The following is a 21183-nucleotide window of genomic DNA, read 5'->3' on the forward strand; positions in this document are numbered from 1 at the left end:
CCCATAAGCACTTCCTTCTCTACTGCTAAAACCTCTCCCTATACACCCATAAGCACTTCCCTCTACTGCTAAAACCTCTCCCTATGAGCACTTCCTTCTCTACTGCTAAAACCTCTCCCTATACACCCAAGGATTTAGGTAAACTAGATCAGTGTTTCCCACCCAGGGTGCCTCCAGCTGTTGTAAAACTACAACTTCCAGCATGGCCAGGCTGTCTGGCCATGCTGGGAGTTGTAGTTTTGCAACAGATGGAGGCACCCTGGGTGGGAAACACTGACCTAGTTTACCTAAACCCTTTTCCATATGGCTTCTCCCTCCAGGAACATCTACCCTGTTACAAAGATACCGGCGTCTAGGACAACCGTAAAGGTCATAAAATATAATTAACAATTGCGTAGCGAGACGACACCGACGCATCAAGAGGCGGAAATAATTGACGACGCCATAAATCCCGACACCCTTCTCGGAAATCCAAACCCGCCGAGACATATGTGGTCAATACGGCCATTGATCATAAGGGAACTGTCTTACCCAAAATGAGCTATGATCGCGCTCGGCGGACACCGTAATGTAGACAGAAAGCGAAGGACGTCGCCGCCATACGATTCATTACAAAGTCATTGGCCGAGATTGACGACCGTTTTTTTTTTTTTTTTCTCTAGTAGCACCGAGCGAACAAAATGATGCGGATCGTCTGCAAGTTTCCCGATGCGGGTTTAACCCCTTGAGGTCACAACCAATTTTCATTTTGGCGTTTTCGTTTTATCCTCCTCGCCTCCTAACAGCCATAAAACCCTTTCTATTCCACCCACAGACCCATATGAGGGCTCGTTTTTTGCGCGACCAATTGTACTTTGTAATGACACTTTTATTTTACCATAAAATGTATGTTGCAATTTTCAAAATTATTTGGGAGGGGGGATTAAAATAAAAATGCAAGTTAAAAAAATTTGGCGGGTTTCAGTTTCACGCAGTGCACTTTACATCCTATTCTGTGGGTCAATAGGATTAAAATGATACCCAAATCTCATTATATATACATACACATTATATATATATATATATATATATATATATATATATATATATATATATATATAAAATTTAATTAATTTATTATGATAATAATATTTTTATTAATTGAATTTAATTTTTATTATTATCACATTAATAATAATAATAATATTATTATTATCCCACTTTGGAATTTTTATATATTTATGCCATTCACCGTATGGGATCATAAACCTTATAATTTACTAGTCCAGACAATTCCACATGCGGCGATATCAAATATGTTTATTATTTATTTTTTTACAGAAAAAGGTGAGGGGGGATTTAAACTTTTATATAATTTTAAAACTACTATATGCTATCATTAGATTGATAACATTGAACCGTGAGATTAGTGCTCCTCTAATACAGCCAGGCTTTGGAGTGTCAATCCAGGAGCAGGAGGCTGGCTAAGGGGAACCTCCGCCGTCATTTTAACTCATCGGACCCCTACGATTGTGCTGTGGGGATCCGATGGGAACCAGCACTTGTCACCTATACTGTTATATATGTCGTGATCGGCATAGTTCACGGCATCTAAAGGGTTAATCGCGCTGTCATAAGTGTTGAATGCCCGGTTACTGATAGTAGCCGTCACTCATGCTCTCTCTCTCTTTATAGACACTTAAAGGGGTACTCCGCTGCTCAGCGTTTGGAACAAAATGTTCAGAATGCTTAGAGCCGGCAGCTCGTGATGTCATAGGGGCTATGACGTCACGCCTCCTCAATGCAAGTCTATGGGAGGGGGCGAGACGGTTGTCACGCCCCCCTCCCATAGACTTGCATTGAGGGGGCGGGGTGTGGCATCATGAGGGGGCGTGGCTATGACATCACGAGCTCCCGTCACCGGCAAAGGTGTGAGAATCACTTCTACCTTCCACAATTTAAAGGGGTGTTCCAGGAAAAAAAAAATTTATTTAATTTTTTATTTTGTTTTTTTCAACTGGCTCCAGAGAGTTAAACAGATTTGTAAATTACTTCTATTAAAAAAAAAATCTTAATCCTTCCAATAATTATCAGCTGCTAAAGTTGAGTTGTTCTTTTCTGTCTGATAACAGTGCTCTCTGCTGACATCTCTGCTTGTTTCGAGAACTGCACAGAGTAGAAGAGGTTTGCTATGGGGATTTGCTTCTACTCTGGACAGCTCCCGAGACACGTGTCCTCAGAGAGGACTTAGGGCCCGTTCACACGTCGGAATTCAAGAGGAATTTACTCGAGTAATTCCTCTTGAATTCTCCGCTCCAAAAGAATCCCCATCTCCTCTGCCATTGACTTCAATGTAATTTCCGCTGACCTGTTCACACAGCGTAAATTCCGCTAGCGGAATTCCGACGCTGAATTCCGTTCCGCTTGAAGAAAGAACATGTTCATTCTTCAAGCGGAATCCGCGAGCAGAAATCAATTGAAGTCAATGGGAAAAAAAAAAATTTACGCCCGAGATAGTTTCCGCGCGGAAAAATGTAGAAGAGACAGCCCATGGAAAAAGGAGGACACCCATTCTCCACCCCACACTCCACCCTTTTTTTACTTGTCAGCCATTTTAGGACAAGATAGAAGCAGAGCAAAGTGCTGTCTTTCCAAAATCTTAAAAATGAGTGAAACTAATGATATTAATTATTAAGAAACTAATTTCTGACTAGCACAATCATAAAATGACCGATTTGGACCTCCCACAAACCCTCCCCTTCCTTCTTTCCCCTTTCTGCGCATAATTCCGCGCGAAATGAAATTTCGATTTTTCGGACGTAATTTTTTCTGCTCGAATTCCTCTTGAATTCCGACGTGTGAACGCACCCTTAGATAGAAAAGAACTCAACTTCAGCAGCTCATAAGTACTGAAAGGATTAAGATTTGTTAATAGAAGTAATTTACAAATCTGTAACTTTCTGGAGCCAGTTGATATATATTTTAAAAAAAAAAAGTTTTTCCCTGGAATACCCCTTTAACCTCTTGTGGACGACAGCGTCCCACTCCCCTTCTATGACTCAGCTCCTGAGCGCGGGTCATAGCTGGGTGGTCCTGGCCGCTATCTGCCACCAGCACCCATCTCTAATGCCAGATATCACCGATCACAGTAATGCCCGGCTTTAACCCCTTAGACACCACAATCAAATTGGATTGTAGCGTCTAAAATGCAAGTAAAAATGTCCAGGCAGCTCTGTGAAAGTAAGTAAAAACACCTAACCTGCCAAATTCAAGACCCGGCACTGTTGCCAGACAGATAAGAACAACTCAACTTCAGCAGCTGATAATTATTGGAAGGATTAAGATTTTTTAATAGAAGTACCGTATTTATCGGCGTATAACACACACTTTTTAGGCTAAAATTTTTAGCTTAAAGTCTACCTGCGTGTTATACGCCGATAAGCCGCTGCAGTTCAATGATTTAAAGCGGGCGCTTTAAATCAATGAACTGCAGCAGCTTTGCAGGTGCAGAGACCGCCACCGCTGCCGGCTTCTCTGCCCCTGCCTGTCCTGGGGTCTAGAGCCCTGCTGCCGGCCCTTCTCTCCCCCTGACTATCGGTGACGCTTCCCGTTCTCTCCCCCTGACTATCGGTGCCGGCGCCCCATTGCCAGCACCAATAGCCAGGGGGAGGGAAGCAGCGCCGACAGACAGGGGGAGATAAGGGGCAGCGGCACCCATTGCCGGTGCCGCTGCCCCGTTGCCTCCCCCCATCCCCGGTTGCATAATTACCTGTTGCTGGGGTCGGGTCCGCGCTGCTTCAGGCCTCCTGTGTGCGTCCCCTGCGTCATTGCTATGCGCTGCACGGCGCGGCGCATGACGTCAGTGCGCCGCGCAGTGCATAGCAACGACGCAGGAGACGCACACCGGAGGCCTGAAGCAGCGCCTCTCTCCCCCTGCCTTTCCTGGGGGTGTATCGGGGTATACACGCGCACACACGCACCCTCATTTTACCATGGATATTTGGGTAAAAAACTTTTTTTACCCAAATATCCTTGGTAAAATAAGGGTGCATGTTATAGGCCGGTGCGTGGTATACCCCGATAAATACGGTAATTTACAAATCTGTTTAACTTTCTGGAGCCAGTTGATATATATAAAAAAATAAAAAAGGTTTTCCTGGAATACCCCTTTAAAAGTATCTACTTCCCTTCCTCACAAGCGTCTAGAAGAAGTATATGTGGTCGAGCTTTTCCCACCACAGTAGAGCTGCGCAAAATTCATCATCCTGCTGCACCTTCTTGATAAATAAGATACCCGCTAGTCAATCCCACCGCCAAATAAACGTGGGAAAATAGCTCTACCGTAGACATTCTTTGATAAATCTCGGCCTTTGTGTTTTTTTCAGGGGAAAAAAAAAACGACGTATTTTTTCGTTTTTCTCCAGCCCTTCTCTAATTTGGTCATGTGATTTCCAGTCTGACTCTCCAAAACTTCCAGCGCCCAATGGCTACAATAGGATGTAAGAAAACGCATCAGAAGTGCAGTGTGAACTGACCCAATCCAATTATCAATCTGAAGAGAGTACCAGCTGCAGCGATCAAACACCTGACCCTCAGCCTAACGATTCATGGGAAATGAAGGCTGCGTTATGGAACCCACATTATCGTGCATTTATAAACCCATTTATAAACCAAAATAGAGCCTATACTGTGCCTGCCACAAGTACAAAAAAAAGGTAAAAAACAGACACACTAAAAAACTCTACCTTATTCTCTAATAATAGCCGATGCTGCACCAAGGAGTGCTCCTTTAAAGGGGTACTCCGGTGAAACACTTTAAAAAAATAAAAAATAAATCAACTGGTGCCAGAAAGTTAATCAGATTTGTAAATTACTTCTATTAAAAAAATCTTAATCCTTCCTGTACTTATTAGCTGCTGAATACTACAGCGGAAATTCTTTTCTTTTTGGAACACAGAGCTCTCTGCTGACATCACGAGCACAGTGCTCTCTGCTGACATCTCTGTCCATTTTAGGAACTGTCCAGAAACAGCAGATGTTTGCTATGGGGATTTCCTTTTACCCTGGACAGTTCCTAAAAATGGACAGAGATGTCAGCAGAGAGCACTGTGCTCGTGATGTCAGCAGAGAGCTCTGTGTTTCAAACGGAAAAGAATTTCCACTGTAGTATTCAGCAGCTGATAAGTACTGGAAGGATTACGATTTTTTAATAGAAGTAATTTACAAATCTACTTAAATTTCTGGCACCAGCTGGCAAAAAAGTTTTTCACCGGTGTACCCCTTTAAGAAATCTAAAAAAAAGGTCCAACCTGCAGAACAAGATTTTCCTGTAGTTCTCCATCACACCCAACCCCCCCCCCCCCCTTCGCTCAACCACAGAATTAGGATCATCCTACCCTGGCACACGTTCGTCTCTACAGAAATTCTCTCTAAAGAACTGCACGGAGGCAACAGGATTACACACGCCGCTTTATAGGGCCACCGCCGCCGCCGCACTCGGGCACGTCTAGGATTCTCTACCGACAAGACGTCCAGGATTACGTCCGCGATATAATCCTGACATTTCTACACGTAAAACTGTCGTACATAGAGAGTTCTGTATGATCACTAGAGATGAGCGAACCTACAGTAAATTCGATTCGTCACGAACTTCTCGGCTCGACAGTTGATGACTTTTCCTGCATAAATTAGTTCAGCTTTCTGGTGCTCCCGTGGGCTGGAAAAGGTGCATACAGTCCTAGGAGACTCTTTCCTAGGACTGTATCCACCTTTTCCAGCCCACCGGAGCTCCGGAAAGCTGAACTAATTTATGCAGGAAAAGTCAGCAACCGCCGAGCTGAGAAGTTCGTGACGAATCGAATTTACTGTAGGTTCGCTCATCTCTAATGATCACGCTCGATTACTTGCATCCCCGCCGGGTCCGTCCTTAAAAAAAAATTTTGAATAATTTCCCAATACCGGAAAAAAAATAAAAAAAATTCATAAATGCAAAAAAAAAATAAAAAATAATAAAAATAATTCACTGGGAACAATACTCTATAGCAGTGTTCTCCAACCTGCAGACCTCCAGATGTTGCAAAACTACAACTCCCAGCATGCCCGGACAGCCAACTTTGCAACATCTGGAGGTCCGCAGGTTGGAGACCACTGCTCTATAGGATTATCCTAGAAATTGATATATGATTCCACTTTAGGGCGGAAAAAAGCGAAAATGGGGGATGGGGAGTAGAGATGAGTGAATTTACAGTAAATTCCATTCGTCACGAACTTCTCAGCTCGGCGGTTGCTGACTTTTCCTGCATAAATTAGTTCAGCTTTCCGGTGCTCCGATGGGCTGGAAAAGGTGGATACAGTCCTAGGAAAGACTCTCCTAGGACTGTATCCACCTTTTCCAGCCCACGGGAGCACCGGAAAGCTGAACTAATTTATGCAGGAAAAGTCATCAACTGCCGAGCCGAGAAGTTCGTGACGGATCGAATTTACTGTAAGTTCGCCCATCTCTAATGGGGAGAAATCCAGCTGAGCGGCCTGAATCGGATCCTATTGTAGACGCATACTTTTTTTTTTTACCCCATCAGAGGTGTCTGCTGAACAATGGCTATAGCCAGCTACCGAAATACTTAAAGGGGTACTCCGGTGGAAAGCTTTTTTTTTTTCAAGTCAATGACACTTGTGTGAGATCCCACTGTCCACTCAGGAAGAACACTGATTGACAATCATTTTCACATGGAACAGACAACAGGTGGAAATTATAGGCAATTAGCAAGACACCCCAATAAAGGAGTGGTTCTGCAGGTGGTGACCACAGACCACTTCTCAGTTCCTATGCTTACTGGCTGATGTTTTGGTCACTTTTGAATGCTGGCGGTGCTTTCACTCTAGTGGTAGCATGAGACGGAGTCTACAACCCACACAAGTGGCTCAGGTAGTGCAGCTCATCCAGGACGGCACATCAATGCGAGCTGTGGCAAGAAGGTTTGCTGTGTCTGTCAGCGTAGTGTCCAGAGCATGGAGGCGCTACCAGGAGACAGACCAATACATCAGGAGACATGGAGGAGGCCGTAGGAGGGCAACAACCCAGCAGCAGGACCGCTACCTCCACCTTTGTGCAAGGAGGAGCAGGAGGAGCACTGCCAGAGCCCTGCAAAATGACCTCCAGCAGGTCACAAATGTGCATGTGTCCACTCAAACAGTCAGAACCAGACTCCATAAGGGTGGTATGAGGGCCCGACGTCCACAGGTGGGGGTTGTGCTTACAGCCCAACACCGTGCAGGACGTCTGGCATTTTCCAGAGAACATCAAGATGGTACATTCGCCACTGGCGCCCTGTGCTCTTCACAGATGAAAGCAGGTTCACACTGAGCACATGTGACAGACGTGACAGAGTCTGGAGACGCCGTGGAGAACGTTCTGCTGCCTGCAACATCCTACAATGACCGGTTTGGCAGTGGGTCAGCAATGGTGTGGGGTGGCATTTCTTTGGGGGGCCGCACAGCCCTCCATGTGTTGCCAGAGGTAGCCTGACTGCCATTAGGTACCAAGATGAGATCCTCAGACCCCTTGTGAGACCATATGCTGGTGCGGTTGGCCCTGGGTTCCTCCTAACACAAGACAATGCTAGACCTCATGTGGCTGGAGTGTGTCAGCAGTTCCTACAAGAGGAAGGCATTGATGCTATGGACTGCCCGCCCGTTCCCCTGAATCCGATTGAGCACATCTGGGACGTCTCGCTCCATCCACCACAGACTGTCCAGGAGTTGGCGGATGCTTTAGTCCAGGTCTGGGAGGACATCCCTCAGGAGACCATCCTCCACCTCATCAGGACCATGCCCAGGCATTGTAGGGAGGTCATACGGGCACGTGGAGGCCACACACACTACTGAGCCTCATTGGGACTTGTATTAAGGACATTACATAAAGTTGGATCAGCCTGTAGTGGGGTTTTCCACTGTGATTTTGAGTGTGACTACATATCCAGACCTCCATGGGTTGATACATTTCATTTCCAGTGATAATTTTTGTGTGATTTTGTTGTCACATTCAACTATGTAAAGACGAAAGTATTTCATACGATTAGTTCATTCATTCAGATCTAGGATTTGTTATCTTCGTGTTCCCTTTATTAGAAATAGTAGATGGAGCTGGGAAGGGGTTTCGGTAGGTGATGATGTCATCCTGTCACTCCGATGGAAAACTTTTTTTTTTTTTTTTTTTTAAATCAACTGGTGCCAGAAAGTTAAACAGATGTGTAAATTACTTCTATTAAAAATCTTAATCCTTCCAGTACTTATTAGCTGCTGAATACCACAGAGCAAATTCTTTTCTTATTGGAACAGAGAGCTCTCTGCTGCCATCTCTATCCATTTTAAGAACTGTCCAGAGTAGGGGAAAATCCCATTGAAAACATATGCTGCTCTGGACAGTTCCTAAAATGGACAGAGATGTCAGCGGCTGTCCGGGCATGCTGGGAGTTGTAGTTTTGCAACATCTGGAGGTCCGCAGGTTGGAGACCACTGGTCTATAGGCTCCTGTCAATGGCGTGTATAAATGGATTGGTGGTCGTATATATCGCCCGTGTGTAATACGTTGCCCATCAATAAGGTGATTGTAGTCAATGAAGATGCCATTGGTAATTCTGGGAGGACACCAGACATGCTGCGGGGGATGGACTGCAGGAGCCGCCTACATCTCAGCACGTATTGTTCGGTATAAGCCATAGACACACAAGTCTTTATCACCATGTACACATTTTCCATCCACTTTAATAAAGGACGCACATTTCGTTTTTCATACCGCCTATGAAAAGACAGATAATGGAGATACGCAAGAATAATCGTACAGTGCGCGGCCTTGTACAACCTACGAGCGCTTCTGTAAAGCGAGTGGTACTTCAACTCTGAAAGAGCAAGCAAAGTACTACAACTACCAGCTATAACACTCAATCGGCGGATATAATATACTACTAGCTATATCAGAATGACAGTAATTGTACAGTAGGAATATATACTGTATATATAAAAACACACTACTGACTACAACACTATCGTAAACAGAGTGCCAGACTAGGATATAACACTAGTAAATAGAATGTTAGACTAGGATATAACACTATAGTAAATAGAATGTTAGACCAGTATTTACCACAATGGTAAATAAAATGCTAAACTCGTATATATCACTATAGTAAATAGAATGCTTGACTAGGATATAACACTAAAGTACATAGAATGTTAGACTAAGATATAACATTAAAGTAAATATGCTAGACTAGTATATAGCACTATAGTAAATAGAATGCTAGACTAGTATATAACACTATAGTAAATAGAATGTTAGACTAGTATATAACACACTACTGACTACAACACTAAAGTCAATAGAATGCAAGACTAGGATATAACACTATAGTAAATAGAATGTTAGACTAAGATATAACATTAAAGTAAATATGCTAGACTTGTATATAGCACTATAGTAAATAGAATGCTAGACTAGTATATAACACTATAGTAAATAGAATGCTAGACTAGTATATAACACTATAGTAAATAGAATGGTAGACTAGTATATAACACACTACTGACTACAACACTATAGTAAATCGAATGTTAGACTAGTATATAACACTATAGTAAATAGAATGCTAGACTAGGATATAACACTATAGTAAATAGAATGTTAAACTAGTATATAGCACTATAGTAAATAGAATGCAAGACTAGGATATAACACTAAAGTACATAGAATGTTAGACTAAGATATAACATTAAAGTAAATATGCTAGACTAGTATACATCACTATAGTAAATAGAATGGTAGACTAGTATATAACACACTACTGACTACAACACTATAGTAAATAGAATGTTAGACTAGTATATAACACTATAGTAAATAGAATGCTAGACTAGTATATAGCACTATAGTAAATAGAATGCTAGACTAGTATATAACACTATAGTAAATAGAATGCTAGACTAGTATATAACACTATAGTAAATAGAATGCTAGACTAGTATATAACACTATAGTAAATAGAATGCTAGACTAGTATATAGCACTATAGTAAATAGAATGCTAGACTAGTATATAACACTATAGTAAATAGAATGCTAGACTAGTATATAACACTATAGTAAATAGAATGCTAGACTAGTATATAGCACTATAGTAAATAGAATGTTAGACTAGTATATAACACTACTGACTACAACACTAAAGTCAATAGAATGCAAGACTAGGATATAACACTATAGTAAATAGAATGTTAGACTAGGATATAACACTAAAGTAAAAAGAACACACTACTAGCAAAAACTAGCAGAGACTAATAAACAACACATTTACAGTCTATAGCTGTTTAACAAACAAGTAGCAGTACAGAGACATCATCATTCCCAACGCTCCCCCCGTCCCCTGAATTCAGGGCCGGCCTTAGGGATGTGCAGGCTGTCGCAATAGCAACAGGGGCGCCGGGCGGCCGACACAGCTCGCAGTGTAACAGACCGGCTGAGGATGGGGAGAAGCTATAGGCGTGAGCATGGGGTGTGTCTGGGCACACCCTAAGCAAGCCCGTGGGGGGGGGGGGGGAGATCCGCGACCGCCACTAAGCAGACATCCCATGCGTGCGCCCATAGCAACAGCAGAGCGGAGCAGCGAGGGAGAGGACGCGCGCGCGCATGGTAAGTTACCTGTATGTTGTACGTCATCTTCAGTGTTCCGACCACCGCTCCTCCGGTCCCGGGACCTACTGCTATGGTCTATAGGTCATAGCAGTGGATTGTGACCCCGGACCGGAGCGGTGGTCGGAACACTGAAGTGGGGAAGTACACAGACATACAGCCTCCAGCCATACACTGTATATAGCTGGAGGCTGTATGTCTGCGGGGAACACACTATACTGCACGCACCCCTAATGTGGGGGAACTATACTGCCCCCCTAAGTGGGGGAACTATACTGCCCCCCTAATGTGGGGGAACTATACTGCCAACCTAATGTGGGGGAACTATACTGCCAACCTAATGTGGGGGAACTATACTGCCAACCTAATGTGGGGGAACTATACTGCCAACCTAATGTGGGGGAACTATACTGCCAACCTAATGTGGGGGAACTATACTGCCAACCTAATGTGGGGGAACTATACTGCCAACCTAATGTGGGGGAACTATACTGCCAACCTAATGTGGGGGAACTATACTGCCAACCTAATGTGGGGGAACTATACTGCCAACCTAATGTGGGGGGAACTATACTGCCAACCTAATGTGGGGGGAACTATACTGCCAACCTAATGTGGGGGGGAACTATACTGCCAACCTAATGTGGGGGGGAACTATACTGCACCTAATGTGGGGGGGGAACTATACTGCACCTAATGTGGGGGGAACTATACTGCACCTAATGTGGGGGGAACTATACTGCACCTAATGTGGGGGGAACTATACTGCACCTAATGTGGGGGGGAACTATACTGCACCTAATGTGGGGGGAACTATACTGCACCTAATGTGGGAGGAACTATACTGCACCTAATGTGGGGGAAACCATACTGTATCTGATTAAGGGGGGCAGGGAACTGATTAAATATTTATAAAAAAAAAATATTTGTTACAAAGATTTTTTTCCTCTGTGTATGTTTATGGGGTAATAGGGGGGGGGCACAAGGTTAGTTGGCACAGGGCGCCTGAACGCCTAAGGCCGGCCCTGCCTGAATTCCCAGTATATATATTTTGGAGCGTATAGTAGTCCACCAGAGAAAACCCCACCAAAACACGGGGAGAACACACAAACTCCATGCAGATGTCGCCCTTGGTTGGGTTAAAATCCAGGACTCCTGAGCTGCAAGGAAACAATGTTAACCAGTGCAGTGCCATGCTGCCCGCACTACTGGATTTATTATACAATGTATAACACAAAAGTAACCAGAATCCACTTCTAGAAAATATATATAGTGAAAGATATAACACACGAGCAATGCACATATATCCGAATAGTATCGATAATACATCAGTGACTACAGTATATACAATAGCTATACGACACTACAGTATATACAATAGCTATACGACACTACAGTATATACAATAGCTATACAACACTACAGTATATACAATAGCTATACGACACTACAGTATATACAATAGCTATACAACACTACGGTATATACAATAGCTATACAACACTACAGTATATAAAAAAGACAACAAAGCAGTGCGCTAACTGTGTGCACCTCCAGATGTTGCATAACTACAACTCTCAGCATGTCCGGACAGCCAACGGCTGTCCGGGCATGCTGGGAGTTGTAGTTTTGCAACATCTGGAGGTCCACAGTACTACAGTATGTATATATATATATATATATATGACACTAAGCAGTAATAACACACAATAGCATAAAACAGTATATACATACACACACACATATATAGAAGAAAAAAAAACATATTTTATATATATATATATATATATATATATATATATACACACACCATATTTACTAACTATAACACTACAGTATGTATAACACTAATATTTATAAAACAATTGTATCTTCTGACACCCTGGATACACTGGATACACTGGACACACTGGACACCCTGGACACACTGGACACCCTGGATACACTGGACACACTGGACACCCTGGATACACTGGACACCCTGGATACACTGGACACCCTGGATACACTGGACACACTGGACACACTGGACACACTGGACACACTGGACACACTGGACACCCTGGATACACTGGACACCCTGGATACACTGGACACCCTGGATACACTGGACACACTGGACACACTGGACACCCTGGATACACTGGACACCCTGGATACACTGGACACACTGGACACCCTGGATACACTGGACACCCTGGATACACTGGACACACTGGACACACTGGACACCCTGGATACACTGGACACACTGGACACCCTGGATACACTGGACACACTGGACACCCTGGACACACTGGACACCCTGGACACACTGGACACCCTGGACACACTGGACACCCTGGATACACTGGACACCCTGGATACACTGGACACACTGGACACCCTGGACACACTGGACACCCTGGACACACTGGACACCCTGGATACACTGGACACCCTGGACACACTGGACACCCTGGACACCCTGGACACACTGGACACCCTGGACACAGTCTCCCAATAGTCACATCACAGCCGCGTGTAGAACATGGACACCCTGGATACACTGGACACCCTGGATACACTGGACACACTGGACACACTGGACACCCTGGATACACTGGACACACTGGACACCCTGGACACACTGGACACCCTGGACACACTGGACACCCTGGACACACTGGACACCCTGGATACACTGGACACCCTGGATACACTGGACACACTGGACACCCTGGATACACTGGACACCCTGGATACACTGGACACCCTGGATACACTGGACACCCTGGATACACTGGACACCCTGGACACCCTGGACACCCTGGACACCCTGGACACACTGGACACCCTGGATACACTGGACACCCTGGACACCCTGGACACACTGGACACCCTGGACACAGTCTCCCAATAGTCACATCACAGCCGCGTGTAGAACAGTATAGAGAGGAGCTGACACATCAGTGCTCCGCCAACGGTGGCAAAACTACAACTCCCAGAATGCCAAAGGCTGTCCGAGCATGCTGGGAGTTGTAGTTTTGCAACAGCTGGAGGCACCCTGGTTGGGAAACACTGCACTAGGAGATAGAGCATTCACTGGTTATAATGCAAGATACTAATGGCTTCTAGTGTCTATAATACAGCACTCGCTATAATACTCTGGTGTATATATATATATATATATTACTCTCCAGTATACACAATACACACTCTCCCCGGTATACACAATACACTCTCCGGTATACACAATACACACTCTCCCCGGTATACACAATACACTCTCTCCGGTATACACAATACACTCTCTCCGGTATACACAATACACTCTCTCCGGTATACACAATACACTCTCTCCGGTATACACAATACACTCTCTCCGGTATACACAATACACTCTCTCCGGTATACACAATACACACTCTCCCCGGTATACACAATACACACTCTCCCCGTTATACACAATACACACTCTCCCCGTTATACACAATACACACTCTCCGGTATACACAATACACACTCTCCGGTATACACAATACACACTCTCCGGTATACACAATACACTCTCTCCGGTATACACAATACACTCTCTCCGGTATACACAATACACACTCTCCGGTATACACAATACACACTCTCCGGTATACACAATACACACTCTCCGGTATACACAATACACACTCTCCGGTATACACAATACACACTCTCCGGTATACACAATACACACTCTCCGGTATACACAATACACACTCTCCGGTATACACAATACACACTCTCCGGTATACACAATACACACTCTCCGGTATACACAATACACACTCTCCGGTATACACAATACACACTCTCCGGTATACACAATACACACTCTCCGGTATACACAATACACTCTCCGGTATACACAATACACTCTCCGGTATACACAATACACTCTCCGGTATACACAATACACTCTCCGGTATACACAATACACTCTCCGGTATACACAATACACTCTCCGGTATACACAATACACTCTCCGGTATACACAATACACTCTCCGGTATACACAATACACTCTCCGGTATACACAATACACTCTCCGGTATACACAATACACTCTCCGGTATACACAATACACTCTCCGGTATACACAATACACTCTCCGGTATACACAATACACTCTCCGGTATACACAATACACTCTCCGGTATACACAATACACTCTCCGGTATACACAATACACTCTCCGGTATACACAATACACTCTCCGGTATACACAATACACTCTCCGGTATACACAATACACTCTCCGGTATACACAATACACTCTCCGGTATACACAATACACTCCGGTATACACAATACACTCTCCGGTATACACAATACACTCTCCGGTATACACAATACACTCTCCGGTATACACAACACACTCTCCGGTATACACAATACACTCTCCGGTATACACAATACACTCTCCGGTATACACAATACACTCTAGTATACACAATACACTCTCCGGTATACACAATACACTCTAGTATACACAATACACTCTCCGGTATACACAATACACTCTAGTATACACAATACACACTCTCCGGTATACACAATACACTCTCCGGTATACACAATACACTCTCCGGTATACACAACACACTCTCCGGTATACACAACACACTCTAGTATACACAATACACTCTCCGGTATACACAATACACTCTCCGGTATACACAATACACACTCCGGTATACACAATACACTCTCTAGTATACACAATACACACTCTCCGGTATACACAATACACACTCTCCGGTATACACAATACACACTCTCCGGTATACACAATACACACTCTCCGGTATACACAACACACTCTAGTATACACAATACACTCTCCGGTATACACAACACACTCTCCGGTATACACAATACACTCTCCGGTATACACAATACACTCTCCGGTATACACAATACACTCTCCGGTATACACAATACACTCTCCGGTATACACAATACACTCTCCGGTATACACAATACACTCTCCGGTATACACAATACACTCTCCGGTATACACAATACACTCTCCGGTATACACAATACACTCTCCGGTATACACAATACACTCTCCGGTATACACAATACACTCTCCGGTATACACAATACACTCTAGTATACACAATACACTCTCCGGTATACACAATACACTCTCCGGTATACACAATACACTCTCCGGTATACACAACACACTCTCCGGTATACACAATACACTCTCCGGTATACACAATACACTCTCCGGTATACACAATACACTCTAGTATACACAATACACTCTCCGGTATACACAATACACTCTAGTATACACAATACACTCTCCGGTATACACAATACACTCTAGTATACACAATACACTCTCCGGTATACACAATACACTCTCCGGTATACACAACACACTCTCCGGTATACACAACACACTCTAGTATACACAATACACTCTCCGGTATACACAATACACTCTCCGGTATACACAATACACACTCCGGTATACACAATACACTCTCTAGTATACACAATACACACTCTCCGGTATACACAATACACACTCTCCGGTATACACAATACACACTCTCCGGTATACACAATACACACTCTCCGGTATACACAACACACTCTAGTATACACAATACACTCTCCGGTATACACAACACACTCTCCGGTATACACAATACACTCTCCGGTATACACAACACACTCTCCGGTATACACAACACACTCTAGTATACACAATACACTCTCCGGTATACACAATACACTCTCCGGTATACACAATACACTCTCCGGTATACACAATACACACTCTCCGGTATACACAATACACTCTCCGGTATACACAATACACTCTCCAGTATACACAATACACACTCCGGTATACACAATACACACTCCGGTATACACAATACACTGACAGTAACACTTCCCTGTCTTATTACACACTGGTGATTGTGATTCACTAAAATGCATTTCCCTATAAAAGCTACAATACTTCTCTGCTACATAAAACAACATTACAATACTATAGAGAACACTAGAAGCGAATACACTACACAGGGCACACAGTATAGTAACTATCTATGACAGTAGTGCCTCTACAATGCTAATACAGTGTATACACTACACAGGGCACACAGTATAGTAACTATCTGACAGTAGTGCCTCTACAATGCTAATACACTACATACACTACACAGGGCACACAGTATAGTAACTATATGACAGTAGTGCCTCTACAAAGCTAATACACTACACAGGGCACACAGTATAGTAACTATATGAATGTAGTGCCTCTACAATGCTAATACAGTGTATACACTACACAGGGCACACAGTATAGTAACTATATGAATGTAGTGCCTCTACAATGCTAATACAGTGTATACACTACACAGGGCACACAGTATAGTAACTATATGACAGTAGTGCCTCTACAAAGCTAATACACTACACAGGGCACACAGTATAGTAACTATCTATGACAGTAGTGCCTCTACAATGCTAATACAGTGTATACACTACACAGGGCACACAGTATAGTAACTATCGATGACAGTAGTGCCTTCACAATGCTAATACATTACATACACTACACAGGGCACACAGTATAGTAACTATCTATGACAGTAGTGCCTCTACAATGCTAATACAGTGTATACACTACACAGGGCACACAGTATAGTAACTATCGATGACAGTAGTGCCTTCACAATGCTAATACATTACATACACTACACAGGGCACACAGTATAGTAACTATCTATGACAGTAGTGCCTCTACAATGCTAATACACTACATACACTACACAGGGCACACAGTATAGTAACTATCGATGACAGTAGTGCCTTCACAAAGCTAACACATTGCATACACTACACAGGGCACACAGTATAGTAACTATCTATGACAGTAGTGCCTCTACAATGCTAATACACTACATACACTACACAGGGCACACAGTATAGTAACTATCTATGACAGTAGTGCCTTCACAAAGCTAACACATTGCATACACTAGAGTTGGAACACAGTACTGTAACCAGCTATGACAGTAGTGCCTCCACAATACATTACACTGGGCTCACAGTAGGGTAACTAGCTATGACAGTAGTGCCTCTACACTGATAATTTTGTACATACGCTGCACTATGCACACAGTAGGGTAACTATGACAGTAGTGCCTCCATCATACACTATACTATGCACACAGTAGGGTAACCAGCTATGACAGTAGTGCCTCCACAATACACTGGGCCCACAGTAGGGTAACTAGCTATGACAGTAGTGCCTCCATCATACACTACACTATGCACACAGTAGGGTAACCAGCTATGACAGTAGTGCCTCCACAATACACTGGGCCCACAGTAGGGTAACTAGCTATGACAGTAGTGCCTCCATCATACACTACACTATGCACACACTAGGGTAACCAGCTATGACAGTAGTGCCTCCATCATACACTACATTGGGCACACAGTATTGTAACTACCTAAGACAGTAGTGCCTCAACAATACAAAAAACTGGGCACACAGTATTGTAGCTAAGACAATAGTGCCTTCAACATACACCACACTGGGCACATACTACAAGCACAGTAGTGCCTCCACACTGGGCACAGTATAGTAACTATCCATGACAGAAGTGACTCAACAATACACTGGGCACACGGTATTGTAACTATCTATGACAGTAGTGCCTCCATCATAAACTACACTGGGCACATAGTATAGTAACTATATATACAGCAGTGCCCTCCCCATACACTACACAGGGCACACAGTATAGTAACTATATATACAGCAGTGCCCTCGCCATACACTACACAGGACACACAGTATAGTAACTATATATACAGCAGTGCCCTCCCCATACACTACACAGGGCACACAGTATAGTAACTATATATACAGCAGTGCCCTCGCCATACACTACACAGGGCACACAGTATAGTAACTATATATACAGCAGTGCCCTCCCCATACACTACACAGGGCACACAGTATAGTAACTATATATACAGCAGTGCCCTCCCCATACACTACACAGGGCACACAGTATAGTAACTATATATACAGCAGTGCCCTCGCCATACACTACACAGGACACACAGTATAGTAACTATATATACAGCAGTGCCCTCCCCATACACTACACAGGACACACAGTATAGTAACTGTAAATGCCAGTAGTGCCTCCACAATACACTGGGAACACAGTATAGTAACTATCTTCCACAATACACAGTACAGTAACTACCCATGCCAGTAGTGCCTCCACAATACACAGTACAGTAACTACCCATGCCAGTAGTGCCTCCACAATACACAGTACAGTAACTACCCATGCCAGTAGTGCCTCCAGAATACACAGTACAGTAACTACCCATGCCAGTAGTGCCTCCACAATACACAGTACAGTAACTACCCATGCCAGTAGTGCCTCCACAATACACAGTACAGTAACTACCCATGCCAGTAGTGCCTCCACAATACACAGTACAGTAACTACCCATGCCAGTAGTGCCTCCACAATACACAGTACAGTAACTACCCATGCCAGTAGTGCCTCCACAATACACAGTACAGTAACCACCCATGCCAGTAGTGCCTCCACAGTACAGTAACTACCCATGCCAGTAGTGCCTCCACAGTACAGTAACTACCCATGCCAGTAGTGCCTCCACAGTACAGTAACTACCCATGCCAGTAGTGCCTCCACAGTACAGTAACTACCCATGCCAGTAGTGCCTCCACAGTACAGTAACTACCCATGCCAGTAGTGCCTCCACAGTACAGTAACTACCCATGCCAGTAGTGCCTCCACAGTACAGTAACTACCCATGCCAGTAGTGCCTCCACAGTACAGTAACTACCCATGCCAGTAGTGCCTCCACAGTACAGTAACTACCCATGCCAGTAGTGCCTCCACAGTACAGTAACTACCCATGCCAGTAGTGCCTCCACAGTACAGTAACTACCCATGCCAGTAGTGCCTCCACAGTACAGTAACTACCCATGCCAGTAGTGCCTCCACAGTACAGTAACTACCCATGCCAGTAGTGCCTCCACAGTACAGTAACTACCCATGCCAGTAGTGCCTCCACAGTACAGTAACTACCCATGCCAGTAGTGCCTCCACAATACACAGTACAGTAACTACCCATGCCAGTAGTGCCTCCACAATACACAGTACAGTAACTACCCATGCCAGTAGTGCCTCCACAATACACAGTACAGTAACTACCCATGCCAGTAGTGCCTCCACAATACACAGCACAGTAACCACCCATGCCAGTAGTGCCTCCACAATACACAGTACAGTAACCACCCATGCCAGTAGTGCCTCCACAGTACAGTAACTACCCATGCCAGTAGTGCCTCCACAGTACAGTAACTACCCATGCCAGTAGTGCCTCCACAGTACAGTAACTACCCATGCCAGTAGTGCCTCCACAGTACAGTAACTACCCATGCCAGTAGTGCCTCCACAGTACAGTAACTACCCATGCCAGTAGTGCCTCCACAGTACAGTAACTACCCATGCCAGTAGTGCCTCCACAGTACAGTAACTACCCATGCCAGTAGTGCCTCCCCCCAGACTATCCTCAGGTACACAGGCGCCTCACCTCCGGGTAGCAGTCCTTCGCGAACACATGCAGCAGAGCCGTCTTCCCGCACTGAGTGTCCCCGACCACCACGATCTTACACCGAGACATCGTCTTATCCATTGTGTCCCCGGTGTCCTCCGCCCTCTCCTCCCTCATGAAGACCCCCCCGGGCCAGCGGAACAGAGCCCCCCGGTACAGTCCACACATGCACGACGGTCCTCAGCCTCCCAACATCCTCCTGCACTGCACACTACGGCCAGCCGCGCCGCCGACCCTGCCAGTCCTGGGGACACGCCTCCTATCGGGGCCGCACCAATCAGAAGCCGCCGATACGGGTCCTCATTACCATAACGGGCGTGGCCCGGTGCTTGGTCCAGACTGTGAATTGATGAGTACGGGGATCAGAGGCGCAGCCTGGCGGGCAACAGAGGGTTAACTGAGGAAAAGCGCGCGGTGTGACTGGAGCCGAGCGCGGTATACTGGGGGGAATACCGCATCACAGAACCGTACAGTGTGACTGGAGCCGAGCGCGGTATACTGGGGGGAATACCGCATCACAGAACCGTACAGTGTGACTGGAGCCGAGCGCGGTATACTGGGGGGAATACCGCATCACAGAACCGCACAGTGTGACTGGAGCCGAGCGCGGTATACTGGGGGGAATACCGCATCACAGAACCGCACAGTGTGACTGGAGCCGAGCGCGGTATACTGGGGGGAATACCGCATCACAGAACCGTACAGTGTGACTGGAGCCGAGCGCGGTATACTGGGGGGAATACCGCATCACAGAACCGCACAGTGTGACTGGAGCCGAGCGCGGTATACTGGGGGGAATACCGCATCACAGAACCGCACAGTGTGACTGGAGCCGAGCGCGGTATACTGGGGGGAATA

The 21183-nt window shown here is 44.9% G+C and overlaps 1 protein-coding gene across 1 annotated transcript in view; it reads right to left on the reverse strand.

Annotated features, from left to right (window-relative positions):
* RND2 (Rho family GTPase 2) overlaps positions 1-20532 on the reverse strand; it is a 108294-nt gene extending 87762 nt beyond the window's left edge. Inside the window, exon 1 of the mRNA XM_056548228.1 lies at positions 20305-20532. Coding sequence (XP_056404203.1) covers positions 20305-20493 — 189 coding nt within the window. The 5' untranslated portion in view covers positions 20494-20532. The remainder of the gene's footprint in view (positions 1-20304) is intronic.
* Positions 20533-21183: the final 651 nt, after the last annotated feature.

This window comes from Hyla sarda, chromosome 12 (assembly GCF_029499605.1).
Source record: "Hyla sarda isolate aHylSar1 chromosome 12, aHylSar1.hap1, whole genome shotgun sequence".
Taxonomy (NCBI): domain Eukaryota; kingdom Metazoa; phylum Chordata; class Amphibia; order Anura; family Hylidae; genus Hyla; species Hyla sarda.